At 39.7% G+C, this 20638-nt stretch overlaps 2 protein-coding genes across 2 annotated transcripts in view; one reads left to right on the top strand and one right to left on the bottom strand.

Annotated features, from left to right (window-relative positions):
* Positions 1-11605, bottom strand: part of LOC137649951 (2-hydroxyacyl-CoA lyase 2-like) — a 72819-nt gene extending 61214 nt beyond the window's left edge. The window contains exon 1 of the mRNA XM_068382919.1: positions 11311-11605. The gene's annotated coding sequence lies outside the window, so the exon portion shown is untranslated. The remainder of the gene's footprint in view (positions 1-11310) is intronic.
* Positions 11102-20638, top strand: part of LOC137649889 (uncharacterized) — an 11539-nt gene continuing 2002 nt past the window's right edge. Inside the window, exons 1-3 of the mRNA XM_068382830.1 lie at positions 11102-11217; positions 13894-14668; positions 14825-15116. Coding sequence (XP_068238931.1) covers positions 11102-11217; positions 13894-14668; positions 14825-15116 — 1183 coding nt within the window. The remainder of the gene's footprint in view (positions 11218-13893; positions 14669-14824; positions 15117-20638) is intronic.

Here is a 20638-nt window from a genome sequence, read left to right as displayed (position 1 = left end):
GCAGGGTTGTGAGGAGCATCCGCAGTTGAGGGTCGCGCGATGGCGATCAGCATGCGCAGGTGAGCTAGTAGCTGGCGAACCATGTTCCTTCAAAAGTGTTGGAGAACGTTGGCGTGCCAGCTGTAACACACGTGGGCGATCCGGAGATCGCTGGCGAGCTGATGATCGCTGGCGAGCTGATGATCGCTGACGAGCAGAAGGCTACGCGTGGAAGCCTGCGCAAAGAAGAAGTCCTTGACCCCGACCTGAACCGAAGTTCTAGATCGCGAGGGCGAACGTGGGCGCACAGGGCACGTAACAGGAACCGCAGGGAAGATCATCTTGAAAGCGCTGACGAACAGGAGAGCGCTGATGAGCAGAAGGGCGCGCAGGGAAACCCTGACACGCAAGGGAAGAACCCCCGTGGGGGCGACCCTTTGCCCCGAAGGAATCGTTGTCCGCCGGGAGACTGAGGTCCGTCGGAAGACCGCTGTCCGTCGGGCAGACCGTTGTCCGTCGGGAAGACCGTTGCCCGTCGGAAGACGAGATCAGACTGCTGTCCATCTGCACCAAGGCGGAAGATCGAGAAAAAAAGGAGTGTAGGCTGCAAACGGAGATCCAAAAAGGGCGCCTCAAGCACCCTTATAGGGAGATGAGAGGCCCTTACGACGAGGCGGACGGAGGGCCTTACGGCGAGGGAGGCCAACAGCAACAGCAACAGAAGAAACCTCCGAAGAGGAGTCTCTATGAGTGTACTCTCTCGCGAACGAAGGAGAAACACTTCGAGGAAGAGACTGGTCAGCCAGTGACCTAAATGGAGCAATCCTCCGAAGAGGAGCTCCTGCAGTTGCCCAGCCCCTTGAGCGAAACTGCAGGTGCGACCGCTCAGCACCAAGAGCATAGTCGCACGAAAAAAAGACAAGAGAAGAACCCCCCAAAAGGGGAAAAACTCAAGCCTGGACAGGAAAAACTTCCCTCGGAAGGAAAGTTATCCGCCCAAGGAGGCAAGCCTCCTGACTGTTCTAAAAAGAACTGGAGAGCTGTCCGTCGACACGGGAGTACTACCAGTAGAAGGAGACACGCCCCTGACGAAAATACAAGGGGGGAGGCAGCAACAGCCGAATCCCCAGGACTCAACCAGACAGCTCACACCGTTGCTATATTACAGAAACGAACTAGATCGGTAACTGTAAAAAAATAAAACAAATAATATTAGTACACATTCATTCCCCCGGGAAGGCTCCAAAGAGGAATCCCGAGGGAAAGGAACAAGAATTACACAACAGGCACGTGCCCTCACAACCACTTACACTCGCGGAAGGAGAGCTGTAACCAAAACAGAATTATAACAATTATAATTATGTAACTATGTAATTATGTAATTAAAAATGAATGAACACTAAAGAAAGAACGAAAACCCCGAAAGGAATCGTTCTACAAGCTGAAAAACAAAAAACAACTACAATTAGATTCATAACTAATTGATACAAACGTACGCGTAGCAACCCCCCACACGGAAAGGAAGCTAGGCTACAAGGGCGTAGTAACACGTAGTAAAAGGGTGAACGACCTCAAGAGAGAGAGAGAGAGAGAAAGACATAAGTCAAACTCGATCGCCACCCATAAAATACGCCGTGGTGGCCTAACTGCCGAGGCCTCCACGTAGATATCGTACACTACACACACACATCTGAAAAGGAAACTTACTTATTTCTATACTCAAATATATATACAAACATGAAAACATGTTTACATATATATTGAGTAAAAGAAAAGTAAGCGATTAAGTAAAGACAAAACAGACAATGGCTGCCAAGCGAGGACCAAGACAGAGACGTCTGTCACAGTCCGAGCCAAAAGTGAAAGTGAGTATTCACGTGTGTGTGAGGGGGAGGAGGGGTAGCTAGCTACCACTCCCCTACCCCCCCGCTAACTAGCGTGGGGGGTAATACACCCTCGTTAAATTCTAATGGCTCGCCATTTCAGCTACGCTAAAAGTAATAACCCTTTGTAAATAGCGTGGTTTGTATTTCGGTTACGGAACAATGACATTTTATAAAGCTTTAGGCCAGTTGCTTTTTACCATAAGCTGGTTCAAAAGGTTTGTCGGGAGAAGAAGACTACGTCTTACTCTACTGAACCGAAATAAAAAAAAAAGTGACGGTTAGTTGCTAGTACTGGTGTGAGCTGGAGGGTTAACCTACCCAGCTCCCCCGAAATAATATTCCATAGTAAAGAGCGGAAGGTCTGTATTTTAGACAGAAACTAATACTGTTTATCAGTTGATTATATATTCAAATTAAGTTTTTCCAACTTTGTTGTTTTGCCATTCATCACCATCAAAGTGCAGTCATTGTAATAAAAAAAATAGTAACCATAATCAAAACCCAGTAACAGTTATGAAACATGTTATTTTCATTAGTAAAATAAATTTTTGAATATACTTACCCGATAATCATGTAGCTGTCAACTCCGTTGCCCGACAGAATTCTACGGAAGGGATACGCCAGCGATCGCTATACAAGAGGGGGGTGTACTCACAAGCGCCACCTGTGGCCAGGTACTGCAGTACTTCTTGTTGACACCACCTCAATTTTTCCTCGGTCCACTGGTTCTATGGGGAGGAAGGGTGGGTCAATTAAATCATGATTATCGGGTAAGTATATTCAAAAATTTATTTTACTAATGAAAATAACATTTTTCAATATTAAACTTACCCGATAATCATGTAGCTGATTCACACCCAGGGAGGTGGGTGAAAACCAGTGTACATGTATATCAAGAAGCTAAGTATCCCGTATTTCATATTATCAGTTATTCAAAATAACAATGAAATTACAAGTACCTGGTAAGGAAGTCGACTTGAGCCATTACTCTGCCTTAAATAAGTTCGTCTTCCTTACTGAGCGCAGCGTTCCTCTTAGGAGGCTGAACAACTCTAAGGTGCTGAAGTATCAAGGGCTGCAACCCATACTAAAGGACCTCATCACAACCTTTAACCTCGGCGCTTCTCAAGAAAGAATTGACCACCCGCCAAATCAACAAGGATGTGGAAGGCTTCTTAGCCGACCGTACAACCCATAAAAAGTATTCAAGAGAAAGGTTAAAAGGTTATGGGATTATGGGAATGTAGTGGCTGAGCCCTCGCCTACTACTGCATTCGTTGCTACGAATGGTCCCAGGGTGTAGCAGTACTCGTAAAGAGACTGGACATCTTTGAGATAGAATGATGCGAACACTGACTTGCTTCTCCAATAGGTTGCATCCATAACACTCTGCAGAGAATGGCTCTGTTTGAAGGCCACTGAAGTAGCCACAGCTCCCACTTCATGTGTCCTTACCTTCAGCAAAGCAAGGTCTTCTTCCTTCAGATGAGAATGTGCTTCCCTAATCAGAAGCCTGAATAGTAAGAAACTGAGTTCTTAGAACTTGGAAAAGAAGGTTTCTTGATAGCACACCATAAGGCTTCTGATTGTCCTCGTAAAGGTTAAGACCTTTTTAGATAGTACCTAAGAGCTCTAACTGGGCAAAGTACTCTCTCCAGTTCATTCCCCACCAAGTTGGACAGGCTTGGGATCTCGAACGACTTAGGCCAAGGACGTGAAGGAAGCTCGTTTAGCAAAAACCGAGCTGCAAGGAACATGTAGCCGTTTCAGATGTGAAAACTATGATCCTGCTGAAGGCGTGGATCTCACTTACTCTTTTAGCTGTTGTCAAGCACACGAGGAAAAGAGTTTTTAATGTGAGGTCCTAAAAAGAGGCTGATTGGAGAGGTTCAAATCTTGATGACATAAGGAACCTTAGGACCACGTCTAGATTCCAGCCTGGAGTGGACAACCGACGTTCCTTTGAGGTCTCAAAAGACCTAGGGAGGTCCTGTAGATCTTTGTTGGTGGAAAGATCCAAGCCTCTGTGGCGGAAAACCGCTGCCAACATACTTCTGTAACCCTTGATCGTAGGAGCTGAAAGGGATCTTACTTTCCTAAGATGTAACAGGAAGTCAGCAATCTGGGTTACAGTGGTACTGGTTGAGGAAACTGCATTGGTCTTGTACCAGCTACGGAAGACTTCCCCTTGAGACTGATAGATTCTGAGAGTGGATGTTCTCCTTGCTTTGGCAATCGCTCTGGCTGCCTCCTTCGAAAAGCCCCTAGCTCTTGAGAGTCTTTCGAAAGTCTGAAGGCAGTCAGACGAAGAGCGTGGAGGTTTGGGTGTACCTTCTTTACGTGAGGTTGACGTAGAAGGTTCACTCCTAGAGGAAGAGTCCTGGGAATGTCGACCAGCCATTGCAGTACCTCTATGAACCATTCTCTCGCGGGCCAGAGCGGAGCCAACCAACGTCAGCCGTGTCCCTTTGCGAGAGGAGAACTTCTGAAGTACCCTGTTGACAATCTTGAACGGCGGGAATGCATACAGGTCGAGATGGAACCAATCCAGCAGAAAAGCATCCACGTGAACTGCTGCTGGGTCTGGAATCGGAGAACAATACAACAGGAGTCTCTAGGTTATCGAGGTAGCGAACAGATCTATGGTTGGCTGACCCCACAGGGCCCAAAGTCTGCTGCAAACATTCTTGTGAAGGGTCCACTCTGTGGGGATGACCTGACCCTTCCGGCTGAGGCGATCTGCCATGACATTCATACCGCCCTGAATGAACCTCGTTACCAGCGTGAGCTTTCGATCTTTAGACCAGATGAGGAGGTCCCTTGCGATCTAGAACAACTTCCACGAAAGAATCCCTCCCTGCTTGAAGATGTAAGCCAGGGCTGTGGTGTTGTCAGAGTCCACCTCCACCACCTTGTTAAGCTGGAGGGACTTGAAGTTTATCAAGGCCAGAAGAACCGCCAACAACTCCTTGCAATTGATGTGAAGTGTCCTTTGCTCCTGATTCCATGTTCCCAAGCATTCCTGTCCGTCCAAAGTCGCACCCCAGCCCGTGTCTGATGCGTCCGAGAGGAGACGGCGGTCGGGTTTCTGAACAGCCAAAGGTAGACTTCCATGAGAAGAAAGCTGTTCTTACACCACGCGAGAGAAGACCTCCTCTCTTCGGAAACAGGAACTGAGACCGTCTCTAGCGTCATGTCCTTTATCCAGTGAGCAGCTAGATGATACTGAAGGGGGGGGAGGTGGAGTCTCCCTAACACGATGAACAGGGCCAGCGATGAAAGTGTCCCTGTTAGACTCATCCACTACCTGACTGAGCATCGGTTCCTTCTCAGCATGCTCTGGATGCATTCTAGGGCTTGGAAGATCCTTGGGGCCGACGGAAAAGCCCGAAAAGCTCGACTCTGAAGATCCATACCCAAGGAGACAATGGTCTGGGATGGGACGAGCTGAGACTCCTCAAAATTGACCAGGAGGCCCAGTTCCTTGGTCAGATCCATAGTCCATCTGAGAATCTCCAGACAGCGACGACTTGTGGGAGCTCTTAAAAGCCAGTCGTCTGACGGAGCCGGACACAAGATCATGGTACTGCTGCACAGTCTGTGAACTGTCAACCATGGGGAAGCGAGGAAGTACAGTGACAACCCGAAGCTGTCTAGACTGTCTGGGTCGTACAGACAACTCCTATCGGGTTGCTGAGGTTGCCGCACTGCGTCACAACAAGTCACTTCTGCTGGTTGTTGAACGTCTTCCCAGTGACACACTGACTCCGTAAACAAAAAATCCTCTAACAAGGACTAAGCTTGGACTGCATGTCTTGCAACACAGCTCAAGGTCTATGGGAGCAGGTGTGGTAACAGACGGGGTTAGCGACTGAAGTGGAACCATTACCTTCCCTGGAAGCATGTTACGCTTAAATAAAAGTCCATAGGAGGCTACGCAGCTAAAGGCTCCTCTCCAAATGACAGAGTCCTCAAGGGAATATCAGAAGGAGGGAGAAAAGCACTTTCTCATCTACAGGGACCATATCCGAGAAAAGCTAAGTTCTCTCAGTGAGGGTTTCACTGGTGCAAAAGCAGCAGACTAGAAGGCAACGTTATGAAACTGCTTGACAGTCTAGTGAGTTGGCAACAACCAAAGATGTGTGACTGAGAAGCATGCGGTAAGGTATGCAGAGCATGCTGTATGCAGAGCATGCTGTATGTAGAGCATGCTGTAAGGTAAGCAGAGCATGTTGCATGGCGTGTAACATTTCTCAGAAATTCCATGACCAGTGCTAGATTGAGTAATATCGCATTACTGTCCATTGAAAGTGCACGTGCCGAGGGAATTGATTTAGACTGTTTTGATGATGAATTTGATAGCCGGCATGATAATCGTAGAATTAAGCTGCACTAAATGTACTATAATCTACTTCACCTCAGGAAAGGGAAACTCGCCCTGTTGGCAACACTGCATTACTTCATGCATGCTTGCATGGGGTTTTAATATCAACATAATATTTACCTTACATTCATAACTCATGATTCATTTTTGTTTTGAAGATAATTTTTGCCATATTTTGCGATTTTGTTAAAAATATATTGCAAGGAATACATATATATTTTTTATATTTAAGTAATACAAATAACCTCCATTATCATAATGTTTGTGTAGGCATACATGTATATGATTACAAATGCAAGTTATGAAAGTAATGAGGTGTTATTATTGTCATTTGTTATTTCCAAGTTGAATGGGAAGAGGCTCAAGTTGAGGAGAAAGTGGCAGATGCATGCGTTGAGGTGGCTGACTCATAGCATGAGGTTGCTGCCTCAAGAGTTGCGCTTGCCTCATGGTTGAGGTGGCTGCGCAGAGAGAGGCTCTTGACTCACGAGTTGAGGTTCTTGAGGTGTGAGCTGCGAGAGTTGAGGTAGTGGCTGCGCAGAACGCAGTTCCTGTCTCACGAGTTGAGGTTCCTGAGGAGCTAGCCTCAAGAGTTGAGGCTCTCGCCTTAAGGAAAGTTGAGGTAGCAGCTGCGAGAGCTGAGGTGGTTGCCTCAAGGATGGTAGAGGTTGTCGTACCTCAAGAGGTTGTTGCCTCGAAGATGGTCTAACTGCAAGAAAATCTTGCCTCAAGGCATAAGACTCCTGCTCCCATTGTTGAGGTTGCCTTAAGGAAGGTTAAGGTTGCTGCACAACGCTGGTAACTGGCAACTCCGAACGCGGTAAGGTAGCTTGAGGAACCTCAACTTCGTACGCCTGGCAGACTGGACTGCGGTGAGGCGGAGCTCTCGCAGGAGGAGGTGTAACCTTCTCAGCCTGAAACTCACGCATTAAGACCGCAAGCTGCGACTGCATGGACTGCAGCAAAGTCGTCTTGGGATCAACAGACGATAAGGTCTGTTGAGGCAAAGCCTTAATAGAAGATGAGGTCTGTTGAGGCATCGCCTTACCTCTCTTAGGAGGTGTGCAGTCACCTGATGACTGCGGAGAGTCAGAGCTAACCCCATGACTGCATCCGGGTTGTTGAACTCTAGAGGTCTGGACTTTACGTTTAAGAGGTCTTGAGACCTGAGTCCAGCGTTTTCTCCCCGAAATTTCTTCTGCAGACGAGCAAAATAAGGGCTCAATCGTCTGCGGGTGGGAGTGACGGTCTCTGTAAGACACGCCCGCAACCACCGAGGATACTTCTGTGCGCCGATCAAGGCCTGCCGAACCCTTTTGCCCTTCGACATTGCTTCTCCCCTGGGCTTGGGAGCTTGCAAGAGGTCCCGGACTGGGAGGACGACTGGCACGCACAGAAGTACCCTCACGCACAACACTGAAACACTTTGCGCTAATCACTTATCACTTTTGAATTTCTGTTTGCACTTATTTCACTGAACTCGAAACTTTAAGTGGTTGTACCTGAAACACGCAATTCTATCCTTCCTTAAAAGATAGTAATTGCGAAAACAGAATTACAATGTAACAGAAAAATCTAATGAAAGATAAATAATTCAGTGGCTGGAAAGAGACTAAACACTAGATCAAATAAACTACGTTTAAAATCTCTCACCGCATAAAGCTTGAGAACAAGAATAAACTCTAGAAACGTTTACCTTCTTCCCCTAAAGAGACTAGGGAGAAGAGCAAAAACGATAACAACGTTACTCGCTTGAACGAAACGTTTATCCAGCTCTCTCTCCCTCCGTCTCTATCTCTCTCTCTCTCTCTCTCTTTTGACTTAGAACCTGAGAGAAGAGCCCAATCATATATATCGTTAAAACATATTATTGTTAAAGGAAAAAAACTGAAAGATTTCCCAAATAAAAAGTTCCTTTATTAGAATTAAAACCATTAAGCTAAGAAAGAATGAACAAAACGCTAGAAACGGTTTACTCTTACTGCAACGTGACACCGTGAAAATTCTCTCTCTATCGTAACGATAGAGCGCAAGTTGAACGTTCTGAACGTCAACAACTGCAGAGAAAAAACGTTAGTTCCAATTTGAAACAGTACGAGACTATCAAAGAAATTCTTTCAAAAACATTAAAATAGCATAATATGTTAACAGGTAAAACCGAAATGACGGGCTCAATGTTAATTAACTTCGGTACAAGAAAAGACCGCCTACTATTAGGAAAGGTCGAATATAAACAAATATAAAAATTAATTTTAATAAGTTTATAAAAAAGGAAGTTAATCGAAGAGGCCTATAAAAGGCGGAGAGATAAAAAATAAATCTATAACTTTTGTTAAGCAAAATTAAGAAAGAGAGTCTATATTCTCTTAGACACCAACACTTCCGTCTAAGGGAAGGGTCGGCCATTAAAAGGTGAAAGAGAGTTCATACTCTCTTCGTCACCATAATTAATCAAATTAATTCCAAAAGCTAGCTAAGCTAATAATAAAACTTCCTGAATAGCGAAAGCTGAAATCTTAGAGCAATACTTCACCAAAAACCGTGAACAAAACTCCAAAATTATAAGCGTATCCATGAACGTCTTGCCGGAAGCACGACAGAGGAAAAATTGAGGTGGTGTCAACAAGAAGTACTGCAGTACCTGGCCACAGGTGGCGCTTGTGAGTACACCCCCCTCTTGTATAGCGATCGCTGGCGTATCCCTTCCGTAGAATTCTGTCGGGCAACGGAGTTGACAGCTACATGATTATCGGGTAAGTTTAATATTGAAAAATGTTACTTCTGGAAGCATAGAAAACATGATTTTTCGGTGCTACTTTAGCATGAGGTCTACCACCATATGTAGCCTACCTACGTGAAACCTGAGGTCTACCGCGTGACCTGTCGCTCCCGCTCTCCCCGGAATTTTTCCAATATACAGACATAAAAAACAAATTTGTCTAACCTAACCTTTGCTGGAAGGTGATGAGAAAAATTCCAATGATCTCTTTGTGTCATTCTTAGAAGATGTATGAAGTGTGTATCGCTAGAATAAATGTATGTATATTTATGATAACATTTTTATTTTTACCTTTCTTCCTCATTTAATTCAGTCTTTCCTAGGATATGTTTAATTTAATTGTTTATCATTAAAATAAATGTGTGATGTCGATGAGGGAGGGTTTAAACAGCGGTAGCCGTCATCGTTAGTGCTCACGGGAGGTAGACCTCACGCTAATGTGCTAACGGGAGGTAGATCTCACACTAAAGTGTGATAGACCTCACGCTAAAGTAGCACTGATTTTTCAATTCCATTTTCTATGTACAGTATTCGTTCGTAGTCATGACCATCTTCCAAAGAAAAAATCCTCATATAGTTAAGCATATTTACCTGTCTGTTGTTACTATGACAAATTAACATTATCTATTGGTTTTTGTTCCACTGTACCTCGGTTCCCTCGCGAATTGACATTATCTCATTGTTCTCATGTTTTGGCTAGCACAATATGTTTCACTATGTGCGTTAGCCCCGTTTGATAGTATTTTGGTGTTATTTTGATTATTTAATTCATCACTTATTTCAATTGGTTTTTGATCCAACATAGCTTGCTGCGTCGCAATTTAACATTACAGTACTGTATCTCATTTCTAATATGTTCTGTCAAGTGGAACATGTTTTGCTATGCACGTTAATTCCGTTGGCTAACATCTACAATAGTCTTTAACATTTTGACTTTAATTCTGCTTACAACCGATATACAGTATGTTCCTATTTCAATTAGCTAGATGTATGATGATAAAGCAGAACCACAAACTGAATTACATTCATATCATAATACTTAAAAAGATTGTACAATAGACTGAATAAAACCAATGATATACAAACTAAACAAAGGGGGGAGGTGTAGCTTTGTGCTACAGCCTTTACTTGAACATGGACTTGACTTCAATTTCCAATTATCAGACTAATACTGTATAACAAACACATATTACTACCCTAGCCTTTAATTATTAACATGATAAATAAAATAAGAGCCATAATTATATTGTATATTCCAAAAATAAAAACCAAATAACAGAAAGATTTAGAATAGAAAATATTGGCCCCTTATTCTGTTAAAATATGTAAGTTATGACAGAAGCACCACCTACCACTCTTTTCCTGAGCGTGGTGTATGTAGTTGGTTGGGACTGACAAAAACTTTCTCAATACTTACAAAATAGATTTTCTTTATGGGAAAATGTTGGGAGTGAATGTAGTTTCCGGGTAAGCTAGGAACATGGTAGTCTAAGGGAGATCACAAGGGGGCTATGGTAGGTAAGGAGGTAAGGATACAGCACCTATGTTAGGTTAGGCTAGGAACCTTAGGTTAGATAGTTTTCTTAAGTATGCTTCCTCTTGTAAAATATGGTATTTCACTCTGGTTCAATGAACTACAAAGGCTCTAAACGTTGTTGATTTTTGTCTGGGATATGGTAATATGAAAATAGTTTTACAATTTATGAAATATTACGATTTAGTATTACCCTGCCAGGAGTGAAGCCAGTTGGATGCAAACACAGGGTTGAGTGTGTTTTAAGCTAAGGATTTGACAGTCTAAAGGTAAGTCACAGGGGTAGGTAAGTAGGTAAGAATACGACTCCTAGGTTAGGTTAGATTGGGAATCGTATGTGAGGTGGGATTCATTTATTTGTTTCCTTTTTAAAACCTGGTTTTTCAATTATAACTTTTAACATTTTTTTATCTGGTTCGTCCCAACCAACTGCAAAGGCTCCTTCTGAACTACCGGGCAGGATGAGGCTCCTGTAGAAGATGTCAAGATAACAAAAGTTGCAAAACATTTTGTTTTCATTGAGATATTCAACTTAGTCAATGGAGGTTTCTGCCTGTAGTATATGGAGTTCAAAACAGTGTATTTGCAAAGATGTATTCAATTTTGTGAAATGGAATGTCCCAACTAATATTGCACTATTCTATAATATAACCAAGTTAGTCTAGCTAACTTTGTTCTTAATGGAGGTGTAGAACATCGGGGGCATTAAACTCACAGAAGCTAATAAAATGGTTTCAAATTCACTAACCGATTGTAACTTCAAGAAAAGAAAATATTATAAGCCGGTTCAGTTGTCTTTGGATGAATGAGATTCACCCAAGCATCAGCTCACGTCAGACAGCCAGATGAACGTTTCAAATCCATATGTAGTTTACAAGAGGCTTAACACACACTGGTAAAGTCTTTAAAGTCTTGCACAAATCAACTGCCACAATTAGCAACCGCAAACCAATCTCTATGGATGGAGACTTATCTTATCCCGAAGTCCAAAGGTAATGACAATCATCGTGACACGAATACGAGATCAGCTGATCACAGATCCGGCTCAGCTGTTGTTGTCTGGACTTTGTACTTGCAGACGAAACTCGATGGTCGCTTGGGAAACTAAAGTTCTAAAGTGATATAATTTATTTTATAATTTTTCGGGAATGTTAAAGAAACTTAGAAAAAGGAATTGGGAAAATATTCCGGTAAAATTAAATTTCAGATAAGGGCAACATGTTTTCTAATAGAAAATACAGCTCGGGTCTCATTGGGTGGACCCATTATCGGTAAATATTTATAGTATATCTCACTAAACTATTTATTAGACCATAAAATAAATGTAATTTTCGAAAAAATAGGATTTGTCATATAGTAAAATCTTTTTTTTTTAATTAGAAAATATTGTCTTGACCGGAACTATAATAAAATTAACATTTCATCTTGCTTAAGGGCCTCCATGAAGTGGGACTGTGATCACTATCAAAACAAATTTGGATTTATATGAATTTTAAACGCAGCTTCACACGATTGAATTCCTTTGATATAAACATTGTAAACATTTGAATATAAGTAATATTGAATATATTCATCATGTCATTTTGAATTCTATTATAAAGTGATTGATAGAAAAAAAAGGAACACCACTTACAGATATTATCCTTATAGTCATATAGGGTATCTTATCAGATTGTTTTTTCTTTTCATTTTCCTTTAATCACTTTTATTTTCTAATCAAATTGTTGTAAAGATAAAGATAATCAATAGTGAAGGTCATCCCATTTAATCAGTAAAGATCAAAATAATCAATTTTGAAGGTCATCCACTCAGAGTGATATATAAAAAGGAAAAACTGCAGTACACACACACACACACACACACAAATATATATATATATATATATATATATATATATATATATATATATATATATATATATATATATATATATATATATATATATATATATATATATATATATATATATATATATATATATATATATATATGGGTCTCTTATTTGTTATGAAAGATTTTTTTGTGGGAAACTTGTTCCTCCCTATAGAACAGGCAACGAAGACCTTATTCCCAGAGATACATCGGACGTTGCAATTCGTAAACCTTACTTACATTCAATAACGACTGCTTTCTTTACTCTATACTTGATCTACAAAATCCGTTTATCGTATACATTCATATGTATTTTGCATATCACACTGTATAACATGTTTACTATTAAACCGTCTCAGTATTATCATATCCAGAGAATTACTTCTACACAAATATTAGCCTCTGTATTAGATTTGTCAATACTAATACCAACCCAATGCTCATAAGGGTATCCGGTCATTTCGCCCACATGCCATTTCGCCACACTGTGGAGTCATTTCGCCCACAGGTCATTTCGCCCACACCATGGAGTCATTTCGCCCACACTGTTAAGTCATTTCGCCCACAAGTACGATAATAGCTCTAGTATGTCACTTAATGATAATGGTGATAATGATAATAATAACAACAACAACAACTGCGTGTGCATTATAATAATAATAATGATAATAATAATAATGATAATAATAATAATGATAATAATGATAACAACAACAACAACAACAACAACAACAACAACAACAATAATAATAATAATAATAATAATAATAATAATAATAATAATAATAATAATAATAATAATAATAATAATAATAATAATAATAATAATAATAATAAATGTTTTTTTAGTAAGGCAGTCAGAGTGAAAATATACATTTGGGGGAATAGGCCTATTTAAAGTTTACTGAATCTAAACTACAACTGGCTCTTAACAAGCTACGTAACTTAATTCATATGAAACTATTTACAAAGTCTATGGAAGTGTGTATGTGTGTGTGTGTGTGTGTGTGTGGAGGAAAGGAGGGTTCATTAGTTCAGTTAAATTATCTGACTTGTTTGGTGGTTCATTACCTATGTATTGTAATTGGCCATGACCATAGAATTAAAACAGTTCCTGGCAAGATGGTAGACTGCACAGACGATTGTATTCAGTGCCTCGTACCTGTAAGGGCAAGGCAAGAAGGTCTGCAGTGCGACATGTGTGGGAGGTGGCAACACAGGAAATGCAATACTGGCGTATCTCGTGCTGATTACTGGGCAGCTGTGAAATCCGGTAATTCCATTGATTGGAATTGTAATACTTGTACCTTCACTGACGAACCAACCTCCCATCCAGTGGACGACCCATCCACCCCTGACATGGAACACGAACCACACATCCCTGCAGTTGAACAAGAGTCTTCAGTTGATGACCCACCTGACTTGCCAATGGAACTAGAGGATTCACTTGACGACCCAGCCATACAAGATCCAATGTAACTTACTGGCAATGTACTAATCGCCCTAAAAGTAACCCATGCAAGGCACTAGTAACGCAGAGAAATGGAAAATATGTAAAGAACAACGTGTTGCACAACCATTCACCATCAACTGGCTCTGATATTGTCACTAAAGTAACATTACAGGTAAAGAAACTGGCAGCACAAGATCTGTTTAAACCAGCATCTGCTATAGTGGATGATGTGTTGCTACAAGAGATAGGAAATGCACCATGTCCTAGTCTGCCTAAGCCAGAGCACTTGGCAAGAACAGCAAACAGACAAAGACAAATTTTAAGACCGACAGAACCCAAAAACCTGAATTTTGAGGTAGATGTAAATCACATTCCTGACGACTTTCTTATAGCTGACGTATCAGTTCGTGAACGCCGCCATTTGATATTTGCAACAACAGAACAAATAAAACATCTAACAAGGGCAAAGTCATGGTACATTGACAGCACGTTTAAGCTATGCAGGCACCCTTTTACACAGCTGATGACAGTCAATGCTTTTGTGAGGGCAGACGACTATGCAAAACAAGTCCCCTTACTATTTGTCATTATGTCTGGGAGAAAGAAGAGTGACTACAGAAAAGTTTTCCACGAAGTTTTAACTAGTCTACCAAATGAGCCTTCTGTTAAACACATAACAATCGACTATGAGAAAGCAATGTGGAAAGTCTTGCCTGAGGTTTTGCCTAATGCCAAGGTCAAGGGATGCGTATTCCATTGGACGCAAGCTGTATGGAGAAAGGTTAGTCAATTTAGCTAATTGCCTACAGATTTTTTTTTATATATACCTGTCGAATAGTAGTTTTAAAACAAATTGTATCACCATAATGTGACCAGATTTTTTTTCTTGTGTACAATACAATGTCTAATTTCTTTGTTCTGAAATACTTACGTATAGGTTCAAGAGGTTGGTCTCCAGCATGCTTACAAACATGATGACGAGACATACAAATACTTGCGGCAAGTGATGGCCCTTCCATTTCTGCCTGAGGCAGATATAGGTCCCGTGTTTGAACGTCTCTCACGTCAAGCTGCCACAGCCCAATTACAAACTATAATGCAGTATATATCAAGAACATGGATCCACAACTCCTTATGGCCAACTTCTAGCTGGAGTATTTTCTATCAGTCAATCCGTACTAATAATGATATTGAAGGCTGGCACAATCGCCTCAACAAACATGCTGCAGGTAGATGTAACCTCCAGTTTTACCTCCTCGTAAGCCTTCTCCACAAAGAGGCTAAATTGACATCCGTCTACATAAGGCTAGTATCCGAAAAAAAGCTACGAAGGATTCAGCGGAAAAAATATAGGGACTTGCAGGGTAAAATATTTACTCTTTGGGAGGAACACATGAGGGGTGAGAGATCTGCATATCAGTTGCTGAAAGCGTGTGCTTATCTCAATGGCCCAGTGCGCAGTTGAAACTTGCATGTACAGTATGTACTGTAGCTGTTTTTTTTTTTAAATTCTTTTTAATTCTTTGACACTATTCTTTTAATCTTGCATATATATGTAGCTATATTTTAATAAAAGTTTCTTTAATTATTTGTCACTATCTGAATATTACATGTATGTAACTGTCTTTTAATCAGTTTTTTTTTTAACTCTTTGTAACTACTGTTTGGTTATTACTTTCTGAATATTAGGCTACATTTATGTAACTGTCTTTTAAGAAAAGTTGACGAGGGCGATTTAATAGAAAAGAATTTTACAAGAGTAAACAAAACAAAACAGTGAGGTGGTTAAAAAAAATAATAATAATATAATAAGTAGCAATTACACTTAGTTACATAACATGATAAAAATGAGCACTGAGGTTAGTGAGAATCGAATCAACATCATAGCTTTCCTTAATTTCCAAGACATCATTAATAGGTACACAAGTAAATAAACTTCTTACATCAAAGCTCACCATAATATTAGGCTGAGGAGTACGTTTGCACAATATATCAACAAAATGAACGGAATTCTTTATATGGGATTTCTTTTTTTAAATATATGTGGGCGAATTGACTCTTATATGTGGGCGAATTGACTCTTATATGTGGGCGAATTGACCTGTGGGCGAATTGACTTGTGGGCGAATTGACATGTGGGCGAAATGACCGTAATTCCTTATAAGAGATATTTCGACTGCGTCCTAGAGGACAGGTCATCAATTTACAGACATTATCAATTAAAGCAGAAATATGAGAAGAGGCATATGTGCTATTTATTTACCTGAATTCTGCTTCTTGACTTTAACTCAGAATTTGGGTCTTCAGTTTTCGAAGCACTTGAAAAAGTACACTTGGTTACACCAGTCTTACCATAATTTGCTTATTAGTTAATCTCCTCAGTTGTCTGGAGGATATAATAATTTCAAATAAACTCTGGTGGAACTGAACTATGTTTTTTAAGCAATTCATGACTTTTAGTTCTCAATAATTCTGTGAATATTTCTTTTTAAACCTTTTTTTTCCACGTCAGTTTTTCGCGTAAGCATAATTTATTATAGTTACCCCTGATATGTCCATATTTTCATTTTCTCCCTTTTCGCTTTCTTCTACCAAGACCTGGGTAGACTACGGTAAAGGTGCCATTGATATAAACGTCTTGCTTCATGACAGTTGTTGTTGTTGTTGTTGTTGTTGTTGTTGTTGTTGTTGTTGTTGTTCTTCTTCTTCTTCTTCTTCTTGTTAGCTAAGCTACAACCCTAGTTGGAAAGTAAGATTCTATAAGCCCAAGGGCTCCAACAGGGAAAAAATAGCCCAGTGAGGAAAGGAAATAAATGAACGCTATGAGAAATAATGAACAAATAAAATAAAACATTTTAAAAACAGTAGCTACTACAAAACCGATATTTCATATATAAAGTATAAAAAGATATATGTCAGCCTGTGCAACATAAAAACATTTGCTGCAATTTGAACTTCTGAAGCTCTACCGATTCAATTACCTGATTAGGAAGACCATTCTACATCTTAGTCACATCTGGAATAGAACATCTAGAATACAATATAGTATTGAGGCTCATGGTGGAGAAGGGCTGAAAATTATAATTAATTGCATGCCTAGTATCATGAACAGGATGGAACTGTCAGGGAAGATCTAAATGTAAAAGATGATCAGAAATATGAAAAATCTTATGCAACAACCATAACAAACCAATTGAACGACGGTGCCAGAGATTAATATCTAGATCAGGAATAAGTAATTTAATAGACATTAAGTTCCTGTCCAACAAATTAAGATGAGAATCAGCAGCTGAAGATCAGACAGGAGAACAATACTCGAAACAAGGTATAGAATGAAAGAACTAAAACACTTCTTCAGAATAGATTGATCTCCAAAATCTTAAAAGACTTTCTCATTAAGCCAATTTTTTGTTCAATTGAAGAAGACACAGACCTAGTGTGTTTCTCAAAAGTAAATTTGTTGTCGAGAATCACACCTAAAATTTTAAAAGAGCCAAACAAAAGTTAAAGAGGCATTATCAATGCAAAGATCTGGATTTTGAGGAGCCACTGTCATTGATCTACTTACAATCTTACTTTGAGTTTTGTTAAGACTCAACTTCATGCCCCATAATTTGCAGCATGAACTAACTGGCATGGCTAGTAGGTGTACCCCACCGCAATAAATGACTGGAAGTGGAACCTAGAAATATGTCTACTTCAGGCTCCAGAGCCTTTAGATATGTGGCCCCGAGGCTATATAATAAGCTCCCACCAAACATTCGAATGATTGAAGACATTAAGGCTTTCAAGAGGAAACTGAAGACTTTCTTATTTCATGAGTCTTTTGACAGCGACGATTTAACGGTAAATGAACAATATGTGATATGAAATGTTAAATACTCTGAACGAACAAGGTAAAACGACAGTGGAGGTCCTGTAGAGAGTGGGGTTCCCCTGCTGTATGGGACCGGAAAAGCAGCCATCAAAATAAGTAAAAGTAAGATTATAAATACCTGAGACTACTGAAGATTTTGCAGTTGTTGTGAAATGTTTATCTTATAGAGCTGACCTAGGCTATTTCTGGTGGCTTATTTAGCCTAGTTATGACTGGGTTGCATACCCCACTATGTGAAATGACAGGAATTTAAGTTTTCTAGTATTAAAGTTGTTGGTAATAAAAAATATCGATTGAATTATCTAGTTAACAAAAAAGCTGATCTAGATCATTTCAATTCAAATGTTGATATTTCGTCATGACCACACTAACTACCTCCGCCTCGCCAGTTGTTCATTGTCTGTTGTAGAAGACGATGTTCTATCGTATCCTCTAGCCTACTGCAAAGGAAAATGTTACACATTCCGAGCTGCCAAGCCTCCCCCACACTGGACTTCTATTCTAATCAGTGAAAAGTGTGATCATGGGCGGGTAGGAAGCAGTGACTGAACACAATGAATTGAAATTTTCAAAGGGATGTGTTCATTAATACCTGGAAGGTTGAAAATCTTCCGTTTTTCAAAAGATATTTTCAACGCATTCCCTTTTCAAGGGATGTTTAAAAAGGTTGTTATGAAGCAGCGGTCCCACAAAGAAATGAGAAAATAAATTAAAAGAATCTTTCTAAAGTTGCAGGATTAATCATATAATTTAGAATTAAACAAACTCCTTTAGCGAGCCAAACTATTCTTCTGCCTTCAAGGGGGTAAACTACTGCATTATAATTATTCAGTAGCTACTTTCCTCTTGACAAGGGTAGAAGAGACTCTTTAGTTATGGCAAGTAGCTCTTCTAGGAGAAGGGCATTAAAAATCAACTCATTGTTCTCTATTCTTGGGTAGTGTCATAGCCTCTGTACTACGATATTCCACTGCCTTGTGTCAGAGTTCTCTTGCTTGAGGGTATACTTACTTGTTTACTTGTTTTGGGTTTAAATCCAACCCTCCACTGAAGTCAAGTGAACTACTTTTCGGGCGGGTCCATATCAATCATCTAACGAAACATTTTCATTATAACTTATACTATTCTTTGATTGTAGCATCTTCCAAATCATATGATCTTGTGAAAAGTAATGTCTTTGGTTTCTTCTTAAATTCAATTGCTCCTTTAGGTCCTTCATTTCAGTTGGCAGTTTATTATAATGTCTAGGCGCACAGTAGCTAAAAGCCCTTTCACCAAACTTACTATTTGTTCTTGGTTCAGATAGTCTATGTTTGTCACTCATGTGTCTTATAGTAACATTTGTTTCTAGTTCTAGTTTTTTCAGGCATTATTTTAGATATTTTGGTTCAGTATCTTAAACGTTAGTAAGAGTAGCTTGTATTCGATTCTCGCCTTTACCGGAAGCCAGTGTAATTTAATTAGTGCAGGGGTAATTCTATCCATATTGTGTAGTCCTAGAGCACACTATTCTATCTTATTATCAGTCCTCTTGTTTTTTAAACGTTTATAGTTTGTATATGTCAGATCTAGTTTATTGTTGTTACTGTTCTTCGAATATTTTATGTTAACTGTTTATTATTTCTAGTGTATTTATTTTCTTTTTTCCTCTCCTCACTGGGCTATTTTTCCCTGTTGAAGCCCTTGGTCTTATAGCATCCTGCTTTTCCAACTATGGTTAGCTTAGCTTGTAATAATAATAATAATAATAATAATAATAATAATAATAATAATAATAATAATAATAATAATAATCTGATAAAATAATGAAAGAAATTCTTTTGTAAAACGAGAGAGAGAGAGAGAGAGAGAGAGAGAGAGAGAGAGAGAGAGAGAGAGAGAGAGAGAGAGAGAGAGAGAGAGAGAGAGAGAGAGAGAGAGAGTGTGTGTGTGTGTGTGTGTGTGTGTGTGTGTGTGTGTGTGTGTGTACAGGTTCAGGTTCAGGTTCTGGGGTGAGGCATAGCATTTACAACGGCGCCTCTAACGTTTATCTTCTTGTACTGTTTTGTCTTTTCTTCCACATTATGTTTAATAATTCTTTTTTCTTTTCTATATTTGTTTCACTAAATAAAAATAATCCTACTATTTTCTTTGGGTCTTCGTCGTATGGTTGTTGTAGCCCAATTACCCTATTCCTTTCTTTTCTATATTCCTGGCAAAATAACAAAAAAAATATCAAATCTTCCTCCTCATTTTACAAAAAAATACAATTATATTCCCTCCATTGTGTCTATTTACAATATTTGGCTTTAATGTATTAGTTCTTGCTCTAAAAAATATCACTGAAGCAAATGTATTGTCACAAATTAACTCTTCTTTAATTTCTTTCTTCCACGTTCTATATATTTCTAAGCTCACTTTACTTTCTATTTCTTCTTTCCACTTTTCAGTATCCCCCTTTCTGGTTTCCGTCTTTATTTCTGCCTTGTTCATTCTTCTTATTTGTCTTATGCCTAAACTTAATTCTTCCAAATACTTTGCAGGTTGTTTCCACCATCTTCTTTCTTTTTCTTGAATATCCTGGATAATTATTTTCAGTATTTCCTTCTTTCCATTCAGGGTACGATTTAAGTACTGCAGCTTCCCATCCATCACCCTTGCTTTCATAGAAGATGCACCTATCTCCCCTATTTTAGCAGTATTAGCTGTGCTTTTAGTGGCACCTAAAATCTTCCTATATACCCCATTCTCTATTCTTTGTAGTTTCTCTATTTCAGTTTCTGTTAGATTTATAACATTTGTTCCATACAAAATAGATGGTAAAGCAATACTTTTCCAGAACGTTTTTCCTATCATTACTTTATTGCAACTTTTCTCTATAACTGAATATGTTAG

The sequence above is a fragment of the Palaemon carinicauda genome, chromosome 11 (genome assembly GCF_036898095.1).
Source record: "Palaemon carinicauda isolate YSFRI2023 chromosome 11, ASM3689809v2, whole genome shotgun sequence".
Taxonomy (NCBI): domain Eukaryota; kingdom Metazoa; phylum Arthropoda; class Malacostraca; order Decapoda; family Palaemonidae; genus Palaemon; species Palaemon carinicauda.
Note: the sequence above shows the minus strand (reverse complement) of the source record. Positions and strands in the feature narration are given on the sequence as shown.